The 16,379-nt window shown below is 40.5% G+C and overlaps 1 protein-coding gene across 1 annotated transcript; it reads right to left on the bottom strand.

Moving 5' to 3' along the window:
• Window positions 1-6,462: 6,462 nt before the first annotated feature.
• On the bottom strand, window positions 6,463-12,284 carry LOC120548306 (G-protein coupled receptor 4-like). The gene is made up of 4 exons (XM_039784452.1): window positions 12,166-12,284; window positions 9,357-9,464; window positions 8,554-8,732; window positions 6,463-8,458 (listed from the first exon to the last, which is right to left on the bottom strand). Exons 2-4 carry the CDS (start codon window positions 9,447-9,449, stop codon window positions 7,996-7,998), a joined length of 735 nt encoding a protein of 244 aa, XP_039640386.1. The 5' UTR covers window positions 9,450-9,464; window positions 12,166-12,284; the 3' UTR covers window positions 6,463-7,995.
• Window positions 12,285-16,379: the final 4,095 nt, after the last annotated feature.

Raw genomic sequence — 16,379 nt, 5'->3', positions numbered from 1 at the left:
GAAGCGCCCAAAAAGTGCTATATAAATTAAATCAACTTGGAACGTATGGTCCTTCATTTATAAGAGCTGCATAAAAATGTTTGGTTTGATGTTTTTGTTATTGCTTTATGTTTATGTGCACTTTTTTGATACAATTGTAATAGGCATACACGTTCTACTACTGTCAGTTTCCAGCAGGTGCAGCCTTTGTAGTCAAACACTGGATAAGTAAAGCAAAACTGCATCATTGAAATGCTGTTGAAATTATGTGAAATATCCATAGATTTAATTTAGTTTTGTTGTAATAGACCAAAACACCTATCTTAAATGTAACTGTTCATTAACTTCTAAATTTATACAGTTTATTACAGAAAACCTCTGTCAATTCAGCTGTTTTAAAACCCCAATAACAAAGTTAATCTTGCACACCACTGTTTCCCAAAAACATACCAATCATGTGTTCAAAGATAACTCAGATCTTACATGTCTTGCGTAATGCTAACACTCATAAGAAAGACGCTGCGTACTTGCTGGAAACAGGCAGGAAACATCTGGTAGTACCCACATACCTACATGTGTTCACTTGCTGTTTCTGCTAAAACTTACAAGTGGCCAAGGCTACATGTTTAAAGCAGGAAATGTACGTGACATTAGGCTCACAAGAAGATGTAGAGTCAATGTCAGGACACATTTTGTTCCACACGTCAGTGTGTCAAAGTCACGAACTGAGATCCTGATTTCAACCAAGGGCCTTTTTCCCAAAATCACACAAAAGCTATCAGGTGATCCTTGAATCCATCTTACAAACCTTAAGAAACTCCACCTCATCTTTTCAGCGACCCTGGATTCGTGCAACAGCTAACATGCAAACGCGTATTAATGTGAATAAACTTGCATTAAGATAATATTACTATATGTTCAAGGATATTTAAACCTTCAATAAGCTCATCAAAACAATCAAAACACCAACATATTTCACAGACTTAACATGCATCTGCCGATTACTACTTGTGGTGTTTTTCAATTTTTTTTTTAAATGCTAGAAAATTTAATAAAAGCACCCAAAATTCATAAATAATTATTTTTTTGTTAATTTTTCCTTTTGAAAGTTTGCTAGCAGCCGTGACAGGCATAGGCGGAGTTTGACATTCGAGCCAGGGGGGGCAAAAAAAAAAAAAAACTCATTGTAGCAGCTGAGACCTGGGGAACACAGCACGAGCACATATGGACAAAACAAACATGCTAAATAAACATATGTTTATTTTTTTACAGTTTTTTTGGATTGCTTAAGCATGATTTTCAAAACAGGGCCCGTGTTTTCAAAACACTACACACATTTAGCACAACCACACACCCAATTAGCAAAACACTACAGATCCTTTGCATAATTAAACACTCTTGTAAAAACTATACACTTTTGTTTAGAAACCACACTTTGTTACCATATGAAACACACACGTTTCACATTACTATACTCTGTTTGCACGAGTTACACTCTTCTGTGATAAACCTAAAACACTTTCAGCACTTCTACTTCCCTATGATTAGAGTAGGCTACCATCAACAAAGAACAAATATAATGTCAATTCACCAAACACTACACAAGACCAATGTTGCAGACTGAAGAAACTCATTTATTTCTCAACACGCCCAAAATGTTGACATGGAGATTCATAATACTGTAACAAAATGTCACTTTACGTATTGTACTGTAAGTTTACTGTAAAAAAACAAACACTACAAAACTAGACATTGTCTCTTGGCCTAGCTGGATCTGGCCAGAGAATTTCATCAACATCGCAGGCAATGTTGTCATTAGCAAGACACCTTGGAAAGAAAGGTCTTGAATGACGAATCCATCCTTGCATTGCTGCTACCTCCCTCTGGTCCCAGGCCTCCTCCATGGCTCGGATGAGGGGTACCTCAGCCTGGAGACGGAGATCTTATACCTTCCACCGCCATGCCGAGAAAAACTCTTCTCTAGGGTTGAGGAATGGAGAGTATGGTGGAAGATATAGGACGGTGAAATGTGGATGTTGCTGAAACCAGTTGTGAACCAGAGCAGAGCGGTGGAAAGACACATTGTCCCAGACAACAATGTATTGCATATGATCGATTTGATTTGCTGCTGTTATGTTGTGCAATTGGTCCAAGAATGTAAGTATGAGTGCTGTGTTGTAAGGGCCCAAATAGGCATGACGGTGGAGGACCCCATTCTGTGTAATGGCTGCACAGAGTGTTATATTACCCCCACGTTGCCCTGGGACATGGACTATAGCCCTGTGGCCAATGACGTTTCTTCCCCTCCTTCGTGTTCTCGTCAGGTTGAACCCAGCCTCATCTACGTAAATGAACTCATGCTGGATCTCCTCTCCATCCATTCGTAAAACTCTCTGAAGAACAGTGTCAGGCTAAATTGTGTAGTTTAGTGTAGATGTAGTATACATATTACAATACAGTAAAAGATTATAAGACAGTAAGCAAGATCACACTGCTAAAGTGAATACACACCTCTGCATAATCATGCCGCAGTCATTTCACCCTGTCGGAATTGCGCTCGAAAGGCACTCGATAAATTTGCTTCATTTGAATATGTTTTTTTTTTGGATGCGTGCCAGTGGTGATTTTGAGACCTGCTGGATATCGTTGAAACTGGCGTGGTCATTGACAATGTTAGTTTGGAGCTGATTGAGTGTTATAGCATTGTTGGCCGAAACCATGTTTACCATCTCCCTCTCTTGCTGTTCTGTGAACATAGGAGGCCTTCCCCCTCGTCGTTCCCGACCCTCAATCCTATGTAGAAAAAAAATAACAGTATACAATAGTACAGTAATTTCACAGGAAAAGGTAACAGAAGTGCTGATAGTGCATAGAATACAGTACTGTAAGCAGTTACTGAAACCGTGCAGATGTGTTTGATATGATGATATTTTTACAATACCTATTTTCCAATCGAAATGTTCTTATCACACTTGCCACTGTGTATCGGCTTAGATTTGGCTGTACTCGCAGTCCAGCCTCCCTCAGCGTTAGGCTATGGTTGACAACGTGGTCAACCAGTGTTGCGCGGATCTCATTTGTCAGATTCTGACAGATTCTGCTGCTTTTTATAGTGCTTACACACCTGATTGGTGTGTCTACAATTAAGCAAACAAGTGTTTGCACACCTGATGACTGTGTTGAACCAATTGGTTGAACGGTGCGGTAATTTGACGGTCAGTGCTTTGGTATTGCAAGGAAGTGACTTCATGATAGATTTTTGTGTGTAATGTATGTTAAGTGTGTTTAGTGTTTTGCAAATCACTGTGTGTAGAGTTTTGCAACAGGGAGTTGACAAGGGTTGGTGTGTGCTTATAGTTGTGCAAATATGGGCTGATGTTTTGCTTCTTGAGTGTACGGTTTTGCTAATAGTGTACTACTTTTAATTTTAGTGTGTAAGCTATCCAAAAAAACTGTAAGCAGATTTGAAATTACATTGTAACAATTTAAAACCTCGAGCTCAATTTAGTTAAAGGGGTGATAGAATGATTATATAGGGTATTTCACACTGTTCCTTAAGGTCTCCTAATGGGGTATGTAACATTGGTTGGGCTGAAAATTGCCAGAATGCTATTTTATTAGGCCCTTAACTACCCTGTGAATATGGCTCTATTTGGAACAAGAGCTTTTCTTCCAAATATGGTATGCTCATGAATATTCAGAATGAGCTATGCGCTGATTGGTTTGAGCGAACCACATAGAAACACATGGGAGACTCGACAGCAGGTCTCATTGCAAAGTTATACATTGTTTGTCGGGCTATTACGTTATTGAATTCACTTCTGAGACTTTTTTAAGCGAGAAATCAACTATATAAAGCTCAAATATGGGACGTTTTACGAAAATTGATGGCTTATTGCAAATTTGGTAAGACTTTGTGCGGAGTTCAGCTGCCGGTGCTGCCTGTGTTGCTGCCGGCTCGCCCGGCCTGCCTTCCTCCACAGACCCCGGGCTGCAGCTCCCCTCTCTCCTGCTAGCTAAATGGCCCGTGTGTGAGAGTGATAAGCGCGTCAGCGAGCTTGTTACACCAGCAATCTCTTACAACAGTTCCAGTTAATCTTGGCTGGCTGTCAGCATAACTAGCTATATTTACAGTTTGAATTTTGTCACGCCCACTTATACAACATATCTCTAAAGGTCTTATAAAGCAAACAACGGTGTCCGATTTCAAGTTAATGAATTAATTGTGGAACAATGTGGGGTTTCGTTAGCTATGACTGTCCTTTCAATCCTAGCTATGTGTAGCTAGCTAAAATCACAGATAGTTAGCTTCATTTTTGGCGTAATTTCTGTATATTTACAGTTTGAATTTCATCACGCCACTTATACAACATCTCTAAATGTCTTATAAAGCTAACAACGGTGTCCGATTTCAAGTTAATGAATATTTGTGAATTTCAGAGCAATTTTAGGAGGAGCGAACCTCTTATTGATACAGCTACATCCAGACCGCAGGTTCTATCAATGAGACTCGCGGACAAGCAGCGTTTATTTCCCCACGTCTGTTTGTTAAATAACTCAACACATTATAATTACACACATTAAAAGATTAACTGGAACCTGTGGTAACAGATTGCTGGTGCAACAAGCTTGCTGATCGCGCTCTTACTCACACACACTGGGCATTTAGTTAGCAGGAAGAGGGGAGCTGCAGGCCCTGGAGCTCTGTCAGAGCAGCGGCGTGTAGTAGTCCATTTGCCAAAAACCGGTGACTTTGCGCGGGTATGGAGTGCTGTGGGCTGCAAGCCGTAACGGAGCTCTAAGTACCTCAGAGCAGGCCGGGGTGTGTGAAGGAAGGCAGGCCAGGCGGCGAGGCAGCAACACAGGCAGCACCGGCGCTGAACTCCGACACACAGTCGGACAAAATTTGCAATTAGCCATCAATTTTCGTAAAACGCCCATATTTGAGCTTTACATAGTTGATTTCTCGCATAAAAAAGTTTCAGAAGTGAATTTTGTAATGGAATAGCAGAGATCTGCGTGACCTAGATTCGGAAGACTACCTGATCTCAGGTCAGTGTAGCCTATGTAAATGTTGGGGCGTGACCGTTCTCTTAAGGTTCCGGATTTTGAGACGCTTGCGTAAGCAACTCAGCTTTGTTGGGATTCGCCCGTTTTCAGCGGCAGTTTCAAAATATGAGATTTTCATAGTAAAGAGGTGTCAATGGGACTTTGAGCTTCTATGTATGTCCTATTTACCCACCGAACTGTTGTTATTCAACTATGACAGGGTAAAATCGGTTTTGCATTCTATCACCCCTTTAAAAAAAAGAAGTCCATAACACATATAATTCTTGAGCGACAGATGCAAAAAATCCACAACAATCTCTGTCCCCACAGGGCAGGTACAGACACAGCCGCTCTGCTGCTGCGCAGGCTGCACGCTTCTCTGTTCACAACGCTGCCTGTCAGGACATTCTGCTTAATGTGAAAAAGCTTAACGTGGTTTAATGTACCTCAACAACGATCACCAAATTTCTCATGGCCGTATCTTGTAATGAACACGTATGCCTATCAAAAGAACTTGACAGGCTATGGCGAGGAAAAAGTTTGTACCTAAACAATGCTCAGTAACCCTCGCGTCTACTATGCCCTCTTCTGCCGTACGGCAACACCAGTTACTGTCAGCGGAGCGGATGTTTTGGTCTATATTAAAAGGAATTATTTTAGATACTTCCCTGATTGCTAGTTTTTTAGAGAGACACACACGCCCGTACTAAAAGGGCCCTCACTCGGATCAGGGAACCCGAAGGCGAGGCAAGAGTTCGGCTTTACTTTTTACCCTAGATGTCCCCAAATCATGGGCTCTTGTCCCCCTGTGTATGAAAAGCACTGCCCGAGGGGATCTTTACAACCAATGATTTTTCTTAAAGGTCACATGGCTTGAAAATGTCACTTTATGAGGTTTTTTAACATTACTATGAGTTCCCCAGCCTGCCTATGGTCCCCCAGTGGCTAGAAATGGTGATAGGTGTAAACCGAGCCCTGGGTATCCTGCTCTGCCTTTGAGAAAATGAAAGCTCAGATGGGCCAATCAGGAATCTTCTCCTTATGAGGTCATAAGGGGAAAGGTTACCTCCCCTTTCTCTGCTTTGCCCGCCCAGAGAATTTGGCACCCCATGGTTTTCAAACGAGCAAAGTGGCAGTTGGTCAAGGCCACACCCCCACCCTCCACCTTCAGATACAGTATTAGGGGACCACTAAGGTCTATATAAAAGAGACTTCAGATACAGTATTAGGGGACCACTAAGGTCTATATAAAAGAGACTTCAGATACAGTATTAGGGGACCACTAAGGCCTATATAAAAGAGACTAAAAAAATTGGGGTGTTTTTTAAAAAAAAGGTAAAAAAAATAAGGGGGGGCCAAGGGGGGTTTTAAAAAAAAAAAATTAGAAAAAAGAATAGGGGACCACTAAGGTCTATATAAAAGAGACTCCAGATACAGTATTAGGGGACCACTAAGGTCTATATAAAAGCATCCAAAGAGCACCATGTCATGGGACCTTTAAGTACTCACGGTCAAGGCCGCTTCTCCCAGGGTCAATTGTTTATGGTCGCACATGTTCCGTTCATATGTGTCCCACAAGCTAAGCAAATATAATTCAATAGTTTATGGTTGGCCTACTTCCTCTGTTGTCAGCGCTCTACACAAACTGTCAGTAACTTTCCACTAGCCGATATAGCAGTCAGATATGAACTCCCTCTTTCAGCAGTACTTCTACTCAAGCCATATGCAACGGCGAAAAGCAAACAGTCAAAAGCATGGGCAGATAGTGTGGGACAGGAACTCGAGCACAGAAGCAAAATAAAACATCCGGTTAATTTTCAAAATAAAACACACCATGCTCACGGCGGATCATATTTCCCTGCACTACAGCCAAGCCCGTATTAAGACAAAACTAAACCTCAAAGCCACCCCCCCTCCCCCGTCCACTACCCTGTAATTTACCAATTTGTCCAACTAAATACATGTAGGCATATGAGCAATGAGCACTATATTCAAATGTCTCAATTCAAAATGTCGAATTCAAAAAGCACAGCACTCAATTCAAAATGTAAAAATCAATATACATCAGTACATCAGCCCAGCAGACAAGTCAAAAACAAACAAAAAAGCATTTTCATTATGCAAAGAGAAACCAACACTTGCTTTCCCCCTGCCAAAAATATCAGACATAATCAAGGGGATTTCTCAAATGTAATTTACTAACTTATCCAGATACATACATGTAGGCATATGAGCAGTGAGCACTATATTCAAATGTCTCATTTCAAAATGTCTATCAATTCAAAAAGCCAAAATCAATACTATATATTGCAGCATTGTGGGTAGGTCAAATATGTATATTTCCGACTTTATTTCATGGGCCCTGAAAGCAACTCCTCTGATTGTTCAGAAACTTTCCAAAGCATCATGGGAATGCTAAAACTGCTTTAGCATCATAGCTAACGACAATAAAATGACCTAAAATGAATAAGATATGGAAAAAAGACTATCAATATTAGATCGAAGAATATGGATTTATTGAACAAAGTCCTCTGAAAGAAATACGAGTTCTAGGAAAAGAAGCCCAGACTGTGGATCGGTCTTTTACACTTCTCTGCTTACTGAATAAACTCATGAAGCGCACCGGCTGTGCTGGCCATGCTATGTGCTGTGAGGTTTGGGCGCAACCCAGTCCCACCCAGAGTTGGGGAGGTTTGTGTGAAAAAAAAATTATTTGCTTGCCAATTACATTGAATCAAGAAAGCCAACCACTTATAATTTTTTTATAACAGTTAATATTTTACATTCATCATTATCATAAATTTATGGGGGGGTTAAACTATTATTGTTAAACCCTCCACCCCATCCCCCTTTTTTTGAGCGTCAAAGACTTAATTTCCTGTATTCAGATAACTTTCCGGAAGCCCTGCAGCTTAAACATGTTGTCATCACTTATACTGCTGAACTGCTGACATCATTGCTGTCCATTCAGCAACAACACACAGAGGCCAAAAACTTGTCTATGGCCCCTTTCCTCATGAAAACACACAGAACTAAGTCTGCAAGAGGACTCAACCTGAGAAACACACTAATCACTGAGCCACCAATGTCTTCCTCTTTCAGAACCATTATGGGTCTGGGTAGGAACAGCAGCGTGTAAATAAGCAGCAGCAGGACCAACGTTGCCACAATTCGACGTTTTTCATCAGCAGGAACTGAGATGGAAGCAGACAGGGCTTTGAGGGTCCCACCCAGGAAAAATATGAGCAGTGGGAGGGGAAGGAGGAAAAAGATGCCGACTAAGATGATGCTTGTGGAATCTTCAGAATCACGGTTAAACAAAGGGATGACACAGACGGGAGAAAGGATCCAGACCAGGACACAGACCACCACAGAGATCTTGATGGTTCGTCTGGAGCTGTACCACAGTGGGCAGGCGACGACCAAATACCTGTAATACAAGATGTAAGACACAGCTTCAGAATGAGGTAGGAATACAAAGGTCAGACACAGAAGTAGCTACACACATTCTGGATAGACAGATACCTTTCCAGGGCGATGCACACCATGAAGCCAGCACTGGCCATCAGACTAGAGAAGTAAACACCATCGACAATATGCAGGTCATAAGGTTGTGCCACAAAACTGATCATGCAGCAGAACTGAATGAGGTCGGAAATGAGAAGGTTGATGACGTAGATCGGAGCGACATTATCCTTTTGCACCTGCAGGAAAACATTGGTTAAAGTAAAGAAAGCTGTTGTAAATGTTCTGAACTCCTCCTCCCAAATATGTCTGCAGGATCCACTCATCTTAATTTACATTTTAAAGAAATACGCCACCGTTTGTTGAAATTGGGTTTTTCACTGTCTCCTCTATATTTATACAGGTGGGCAAACACATTTTTGTCTCTTAGTCCGGCGGCACTGCCACTAGCTTAGCTTAGCGTAATGAACAGAATCCTTTGTTGCCATTAGCATGTTGTGAGTAAAAGTTACTCAACAACAACAAAAACAAAACCTAATTACTTCTTGTGGCCTGCATATTCACAGTGAGTAAAAATAGCAATGCAGATTAAGACTAGATGATTTCCTAGGTAGATATTGACTTGGGACTATATTGGGAAGTAGGCTACAGCTGAAACACTGCTACTCAGGCACAGAGATATCAGCAGCCCGCAGGGCTCGGCGGCCAGCGCAAAGTCACTCTTTCTGGGTTACTGGACAGGCAGCGGCCCACCGAGCCCCGCAGAGCTCAGTCAGGGCAGCAGCATTTGGTTCTCCAGCAACTCAGAAACCGTTTACAGACAGACAATTTACACAAATAGATCTCAGTCATAATGTACGTACCAGAGAATGAAGACAAGATATGGCTACGAGGGCCAAAGGAAGTCCAATAAAGAAGATTATGCATGTCACAACATCTTGGATGAATTCTTCCATTGTTCAGAGTGAAACCTGTTTAAGAGATCAGGTTATAAAAAGAGACGTGAAACATGTTGTTTAATATCTAGCTAACATTGTTCAGTTCCTACAAATGCAGTATACATATATAGAATACTCACACATCAAATCATTTAAAACAAAATGCGTGCAGCCGCAGAACCTCGTCCGTGTTTCAGTAATTTATTAAAATGATTAATGTTAATTACATTTGTTTAGGACATTCTGTGCTGATGCTCCTCTACTACCCCTCTGCCCTCTGGTTTTGGATGAGACTGACTAATCCACTTGATAAACCATCTGCATTATCTTTTGTGTAAAGATTAAATTTCACTAAATATCTCTAACTGAATCAGTTAATGACTGTAACCTGTCTTGGGTTACATAACATAACCTCAGTCATCGTATTTTCATGACACACAAAACTATTTTGCATATCTAAGCTCATTATTATTATTATTATTATTATTATTATTATTATTATTATTATTATTATTATTATTATCATCATTATTATCATTATTTCCCAAATATCTTTCCGTGAATTAATGATGTTTCAGAACATACATACATACATACAACATTTGTAAGAAATAGCCTTTGTAAGAGGATGAATACCTGACCCGACCTGTTTGGACAGGTATTATTTAGAAATTACGTTCGGGTCAGGCTCGGTCACATCAGCGCGATAAGGCGTTGAACATTTTAAATTTAAAACAGCTTATTATGTAGGTGCGTGCCTGTGTTAATGTGTGTTTGATGCCCAATGTGAGCCGATGAGCTCATCTGTTGACATTTCCGAATGCCTTCCTACAGTTGCTTAATAAAAGCTTTCCACACAAACAAACATACATGTGTCATTAGTAGGAGAAAAAAATGAGATTTGAACTGTGTCGGACGCAAGCCGGGCCCGGAAAGAAAAATTCGGCCCGATCCGGATATATGGACCACATTTGTGAAATATCTACACAGTAGTTCTACTTCTTGTTGTTTAATTTCCCATTAATTGTGTATGCTCTATCCAGAGGTGTCAAGTAACGAAGTGCAAATACTTCGTTACCTTACTTAAGTAGAAATTTTGGGTATCTATACTTTACTGGAGTAATTATTTTACAGCATACTTTTTACTTCTACTCCTTACATTTTCACGCAATTATCTGTAATTTCTACTCCTTACATTAAAAATAGCCTCGTTACTCCCAGGGCTGGACTGGCCATCTAGCATACCGGGTATTTTCTCGGTGGGCCGACGCACTTTTGGGCCGAATCGCCGATATAAATACATTTTTCTGTTTCTTTTTTTGGCTGCGCCGGCCCATAAAGAACTGGCGGCGGCCCATTGGTTAATTTTCTTTATTGGCACTGGCCTGACCCAATCAAATCCAGGAACCCCCTTCCCCACTCTGGGCCGAATCTCACTATGGCCACGCCTCCCGCCCTGAGACACAAGCTTTAATAGTTATGCTGGAAGTTTAGCAGCCACGTTAAAATGGACAAACGACCACCAAAGCGCAACGGAGGTGAAGAGAAATGACAGGAGAAAAAAAATAAGAATCTACAGCTGCTTCACCACCAGCATTACCTGAAGTAGAGGAAGGAGGCGAGGTGGCTGGCTATACAGAGTAGCAGAAACAAAGTGATCATAACAGCGAAGAAGCCGAGGAGGAGGAGGAGAGTGACCGTGACAGGGCCATGGGAGCAAGTGAGCAAAAGATGGAAGAGAGAGTAGATGACGATGTGGTACGGAGTAGGCAAATTAACTGTCAGGACAACAAGCAGTTTGGCTGTAACATTAAAGTTAGTGGCTGTCAGGTAACCTAACTGCTAAGCTTACATTGAAAATGCTAGCAGTTAGCTTGTTGGCTAGCTGAAAAGTCTGTGGATCTATAAAATCAGTGATGATACAAGCATCAGTGTTCCTTGAATAGCTTAATTAGCTTCTCTTGTATTGGTGCTCTTTTCCAGGGCATATTCTACTCTCAGCTTTATTGTAGCTTTTGGGAAGGGTTATAGTTATTGTATTTAGAAGACACTTTTGTCCAAAGCGATGAAATATGAATCTTACAATAGTTAAAATTAACAGTAAACAGTTTTTAAAGTTGCTAAGCCAATATTAAGCAAAATAGTAATAATAACAATAATGGCAATACAATATCAAATATCTGTCTATCAATATATGCACTATTAGGCCCCTGTAGAGCGGGCTAAGCTTTTGTCCTTAATGGCATTTTTTCCCCTTACATTACTTTTACTTTTATACTTTAAGTAGTTTTGAAACCAGTACTTTTACACTTTTACTTGAGTAAAAAGCTTGAGTTGATACTTCAACTTCTACAGAAGTCTTTTCAAAACTTAGTATCTATACTTCTACTTGAGTAATGAATGTGAATACTTTTGACACCTCTGGCCCATATTTCTTCTCTAATTTTTCCTTCAGCTAATGTACTTTTTTATTTAGATTTTCCTTATATCTTTTTTAGCCGGTTTCTTAAACTACATTTTCTGTCTTTGTTACACAATAACATATCGATAAGGCTTACAATTTAAGGTAGGGAAAAACCCAAATGAAATATAGTTGGTTTAAAGACAGTACAGTCCCCAGCTGTCTGCTTGTTAAAGGTTGCATAATCATTTTCATGACTATTTACAATATCTTTAGCTTTTTAAACATTCTAAATAAAAATAAAAAAAATAAATTAAATGTGACAAAATGTACCTTTGACAGCTGCAAGACACCGAATGAGTTCCCTACACCAATGTCTGAGGTGTTGTCCTCTGCATCCAAACAGTCTACAATAAATATGGGAAAGTTACACAACATGCAGCAGGTTGATAATAATCCACGCCTCCTCTTTGAAGGAAGAGTGATGAAATGAGTATGAACAGAAAGTAGTGTGGTAAGGAGGGGAGGGGGGAGAGAGGTTATAGTTGAAAAACACCACAAGTAGTAATCAGCAGATGCATGTTAAGTTTGTGTTATATGTTGGTGTTTTGATTGTTTTGATGAGCTTATTGAAGGTTTAAATATCCTTGAACATATAGTAATATTATCTTAATGCAAGTTTATTCACATTAATACGCGTTTGCATGCTAGCTGTTGCACGGGTCGCTGAAAAGATGAGGTGGAGTTTCTTAAGGTTTGTAAGATGGATTCAAGGATCACCTGATAGCTTTTGTGTGATTTTGGGAAAAAGGGCCTTGGTTGAAATCAGGATCTCAGTTCCTGACTTTGACACACTGACGTGTGGAACAAAATGTGTCCTGACATTGACTCTACATCTTCTTGTGAGCCTAATGTCACGTACATTTCCTGCTTCAAACATGTAGCCTTGGCCACTTGTAAGTTTTAGCGGAAACAGCAAGTGAACACATGTAGGTATGTGGGTACTTTGGTTATTAACCAGATGTTTCCTGCCTGTTTCCAGCAAGTACGCAGCGTCTTTCTTATGAGTGTTAACATTATGCAAGACATGTAAGATCTGAGTTATCTTTGAACACATGATTGGTCTGTTTTTGGGAAACAGTGGTGTGCAAGATTAACTTTGTTATTGGGGTTTTAAAACAGGTGAATTGACAGAGGTTTTCTGTAACATTTACATTTAAAGGTCCTATGACATGAAAATTTCACTTTATGAGGTTTGTTAACACTAATATGCGTTCCCCCAGCCTACATATGGTCCCCCAGTGGCTAGAAATGGCGATAGGCAGGGGCCCCTAGGCTGCTCTTTGTGTGAGGCCCCCCCTTAATCATTGTGCTTTACTGGAAAAATTTATTTATTGCAATACATGGTCCACACGCAAATAAGTTGAACTGAGACACACACACACACACACACACACACACACACACACACACACACACACACACACACACACACACACAATGATAAAACTATATCATAAAAGTAACATCAACAGAGATGTAAGTGGAAAGAATACCAGATATTATCCTCTGCCATCACAGCACCAAAACAATTACAATGGAAATGTAACTAACCAGCAAAGCAGCAGAATTCCCTGGATTCACAGTTCAACAGCAAGCTGGTAATCACTTTTAGCTTTCTAAACCAACAGGGAGGCTACAGCATCAACAGCAGTGTAGAACACCCGGCTTTACTGAGGCAAAATCACAACATCATTACCAGTGGTGGAAGAAGTATTCAGCTCTTTTACTTACTACCATACTGTCCTGCATTGAAAATGTTACTTAAGTAAAAGTATGTATCATCAGGAAAATGTACTTGAAATATTAAAAGTGAATGTACTGAATGTTGAAAAATCCTCATATTTTTTAAACAAACCAAACAGTTCTGTCAATCAACTACTGTTTAATGGTCTCATCATCTCAGCTGGACTTGTAGGCTGTTATAAAATGGTGCATTCTGCTGTAAATTCTTTTTTGTGTCAATATGGTCCTGTTTCTTTTTTTTTAAGTAAATACTTGGCCTACATTTTGAAATACATGCAGATATACATGTGTGGCGAGTGGGACTCTTTGGTGTGGAGCGCCTTTTTGGCTGCTCAACGCCCAGACCCAAGGAATAAACCGGCAATGCCACCCGGGGAATTTCACCCCGAGAATAGGATTTGACTAGCTCGATAGTTAAACCACCAAATACAGAAAGCACACAGGTTCGAATTATGCACAAAGCCAGAGACGTAGTTCCGTTAAAGACAATGATTTTATTAATACAATTACTAAAAACATCAAATATAAAATACCATTTAAAATACCATGGACACTAAATGTGGGAAATAAGTGCTGAGGCCTTACCGGTGGAGGGACAGTGTCAAGGGGTGTGGGATCTCAGGGAAGGATGACCCCAATCACATGTGAACACTCGCACACACACACACACACACACACACACACACACACACACACACACACACACACACACACACACACACACACACGGTAGCAACTGTGGGAGAAAGACCGTTCAATTATTGGGGGGGGGAATAAATCAATAAACCAAAAATAAATTAAAAAACAACTTCAATCTAAGGCAAATCTAGGCAGCAAAGGTGACTCAATAGCTGCCTAGAGCCAAACAAAAATAACCAAGATTAACAGATAAATCATAAAGTTTCAACAGAAATAACAGACTTTCTATCAGAACTTAAACAAAAGAAATATAAATTAACCAAAAATCACTTAATCATAATTTAACAAATAAACCCATAAACATAGACCCCAATCTCCATACACATTAGAGCTGTCAATCTTCCTCTATAATACTATTCGAATTCCATTTGAGATTTTTTTTAATATTCAAATAATATTTGAATATTTAATGCTCAATTGCAGCCTGTTAAATATGTTCTACACTACTCAGGCTTATGCATTGGCAATGCCACTACAAGCATGTGGTTGTTGTTACACGTTCTGTCCACTAGAGGGACTTTAGGGACATTAGACTGGCCTTGAGGCGACCTGCACGCAACTTTGTTTACGTTCATTTTCCACCACGAGCACACAGCGACAAACACAAATCAACAGAGACCTCTGGAATGAAACATGATCTAACAAATGAAGCGGCTCTGTTGTAAAGGCTAACGGTGCTCGGTTAGCACAATGAAACCATTTGTCATAAACTAGGTAAGTAACTAACGATGTTAACTGCATTAATAACCAAGCCAAATGGTGCTGTCACTACTATTTTAGTGATTTAGCTATAAGCAACCTGTTTCCAGCAGATTGTCAAGTTACTGAGAATACAGCTGTAAGAAGATAATATGACGTGGAAGCTAACTGACAGCTGTAGGGCAGCTAACATAAACTTTAGCTTTCTCCATGAAGCTCCCAGCTACGCTAACGTTACCTCCCGACGCAGTTAGGAAACCAGAACGAGCTAACTATTGATAACATTAGCATTTTGGCTCGGTGGATGGCGATTTTAAAGTCATGTTAAAATCATGCCGTCCTCCTTACGATTTCCAGCCGGAGCCTGTCACTCCCCCGCGTACCAACGTTACTCGCTACGTAACGTCAGCTCTGTGATGTTGTACTAACGTTACTCGCTACGTAACGTCAGCTCTGTGATGTTGTACTAACGTTACTCGCTACGTAACGTCAGCTCTGTGATGTTGTACTAACGTTACTCGGTACATAACGTTAGACCTCACAATGCCTTGTGTTTCTCACTCCCTCTGTTATTGTTCATACAGCGTGACATGAATCACACATGCGGGTAGGTCAAGGCGAGAAGAGGGAGATTAGCTAACGTTAGCCAACATATTTATTAAAAAAAATCCACATTCGAATAGTAATTTCAGCATTCGAATAGTATTGATTTTTTTTTACTATTCGAATTATATTCAAATTTCGGTATTCATTCCAACAGCCCTAATACACATATTAGTAAGCATGGGCAAGCCAAAGAAAGGCAAAGCTATCGTCCGTGTCACAAGGGTGATCCTAACCCTAACCCTAACCTGGCGACAAAGAGTAAGGAGTGTCAAGAGGGCAAACCCCCTGCCTATATAGCATGCAGTTACTTCCTGATTGGTCCAGAGAGAGTGAGTGTGATTAAACCCATTGCGACCAATCAACATGCTACACATGCATAAGTAAATGTAAATGTTGTAGTTGTGACCTATGCAGGCGCGGATTAATGCACAGGCTTGCGTAGGCTGCAGCCTAGGGGCCCCACGTCTGCAGGGGCACCCGGATTGGCCAGACAATTTATTATTATTTTGAATTTACTTCAGCGCGAACAAAAAAAGACCCTAATTGGCCCATAGGAAACATTTAAAAAAAAAAACAAGCACGTGATTGGTAGATTGGGTCACATCCATCCAATCATAGGAGGGAGTCTGAGACAGAGGGGCCGGGTCAGAGGTTCTAGCCACCCAAAGTGACTTGCTGCAGACACAGTTCACCTGCTCGTGGGTCAGCCGTGCCCCAGGCAGAGATGGAGGGAATTC

This window comes from Perca fluviatilis, chromosome 19 (assembly GCF_010015445.1).
Source record: "Perca fluviatilis chromosome 19, GENO_Pfluv_1.0, whole genome shotgun sequence".
NCBI lineage: Eukaryota > Metazoa > Chordata > Actinopteri > Perciformes > Percidae > Perca > Perca fluviatilis.
Note: the sequence above shows the minus strand (reverse complement) of the source record. Positions and strands in the feature narration are given on the sequence as shown.

Bases quoted from the DNA above. Each gene is read 5' to 3' on its own strand.
- LOC120548306 (XM_039784452.1), bottom strand. From the start codon at position 9,449: ATGGAAGAATTCATCCAAGATGTTGTGACATGCATAATCTTCTTTATT. The intron at 8,733-9,356 runs GTACGTACATTA...GTTTTCCTGCAG, and splicing joins TATCTTGTCTTCATTCTCTG to GTGCAAAAGGATAATGTCGC. The intron at 8,459-8,553 runs GTATCTGTCTAT...CTTGTATTACAG, and splicing joins GTGTGCATCGCCCTGGAAAG to GTATTTGGTCGTCGCCTGCC.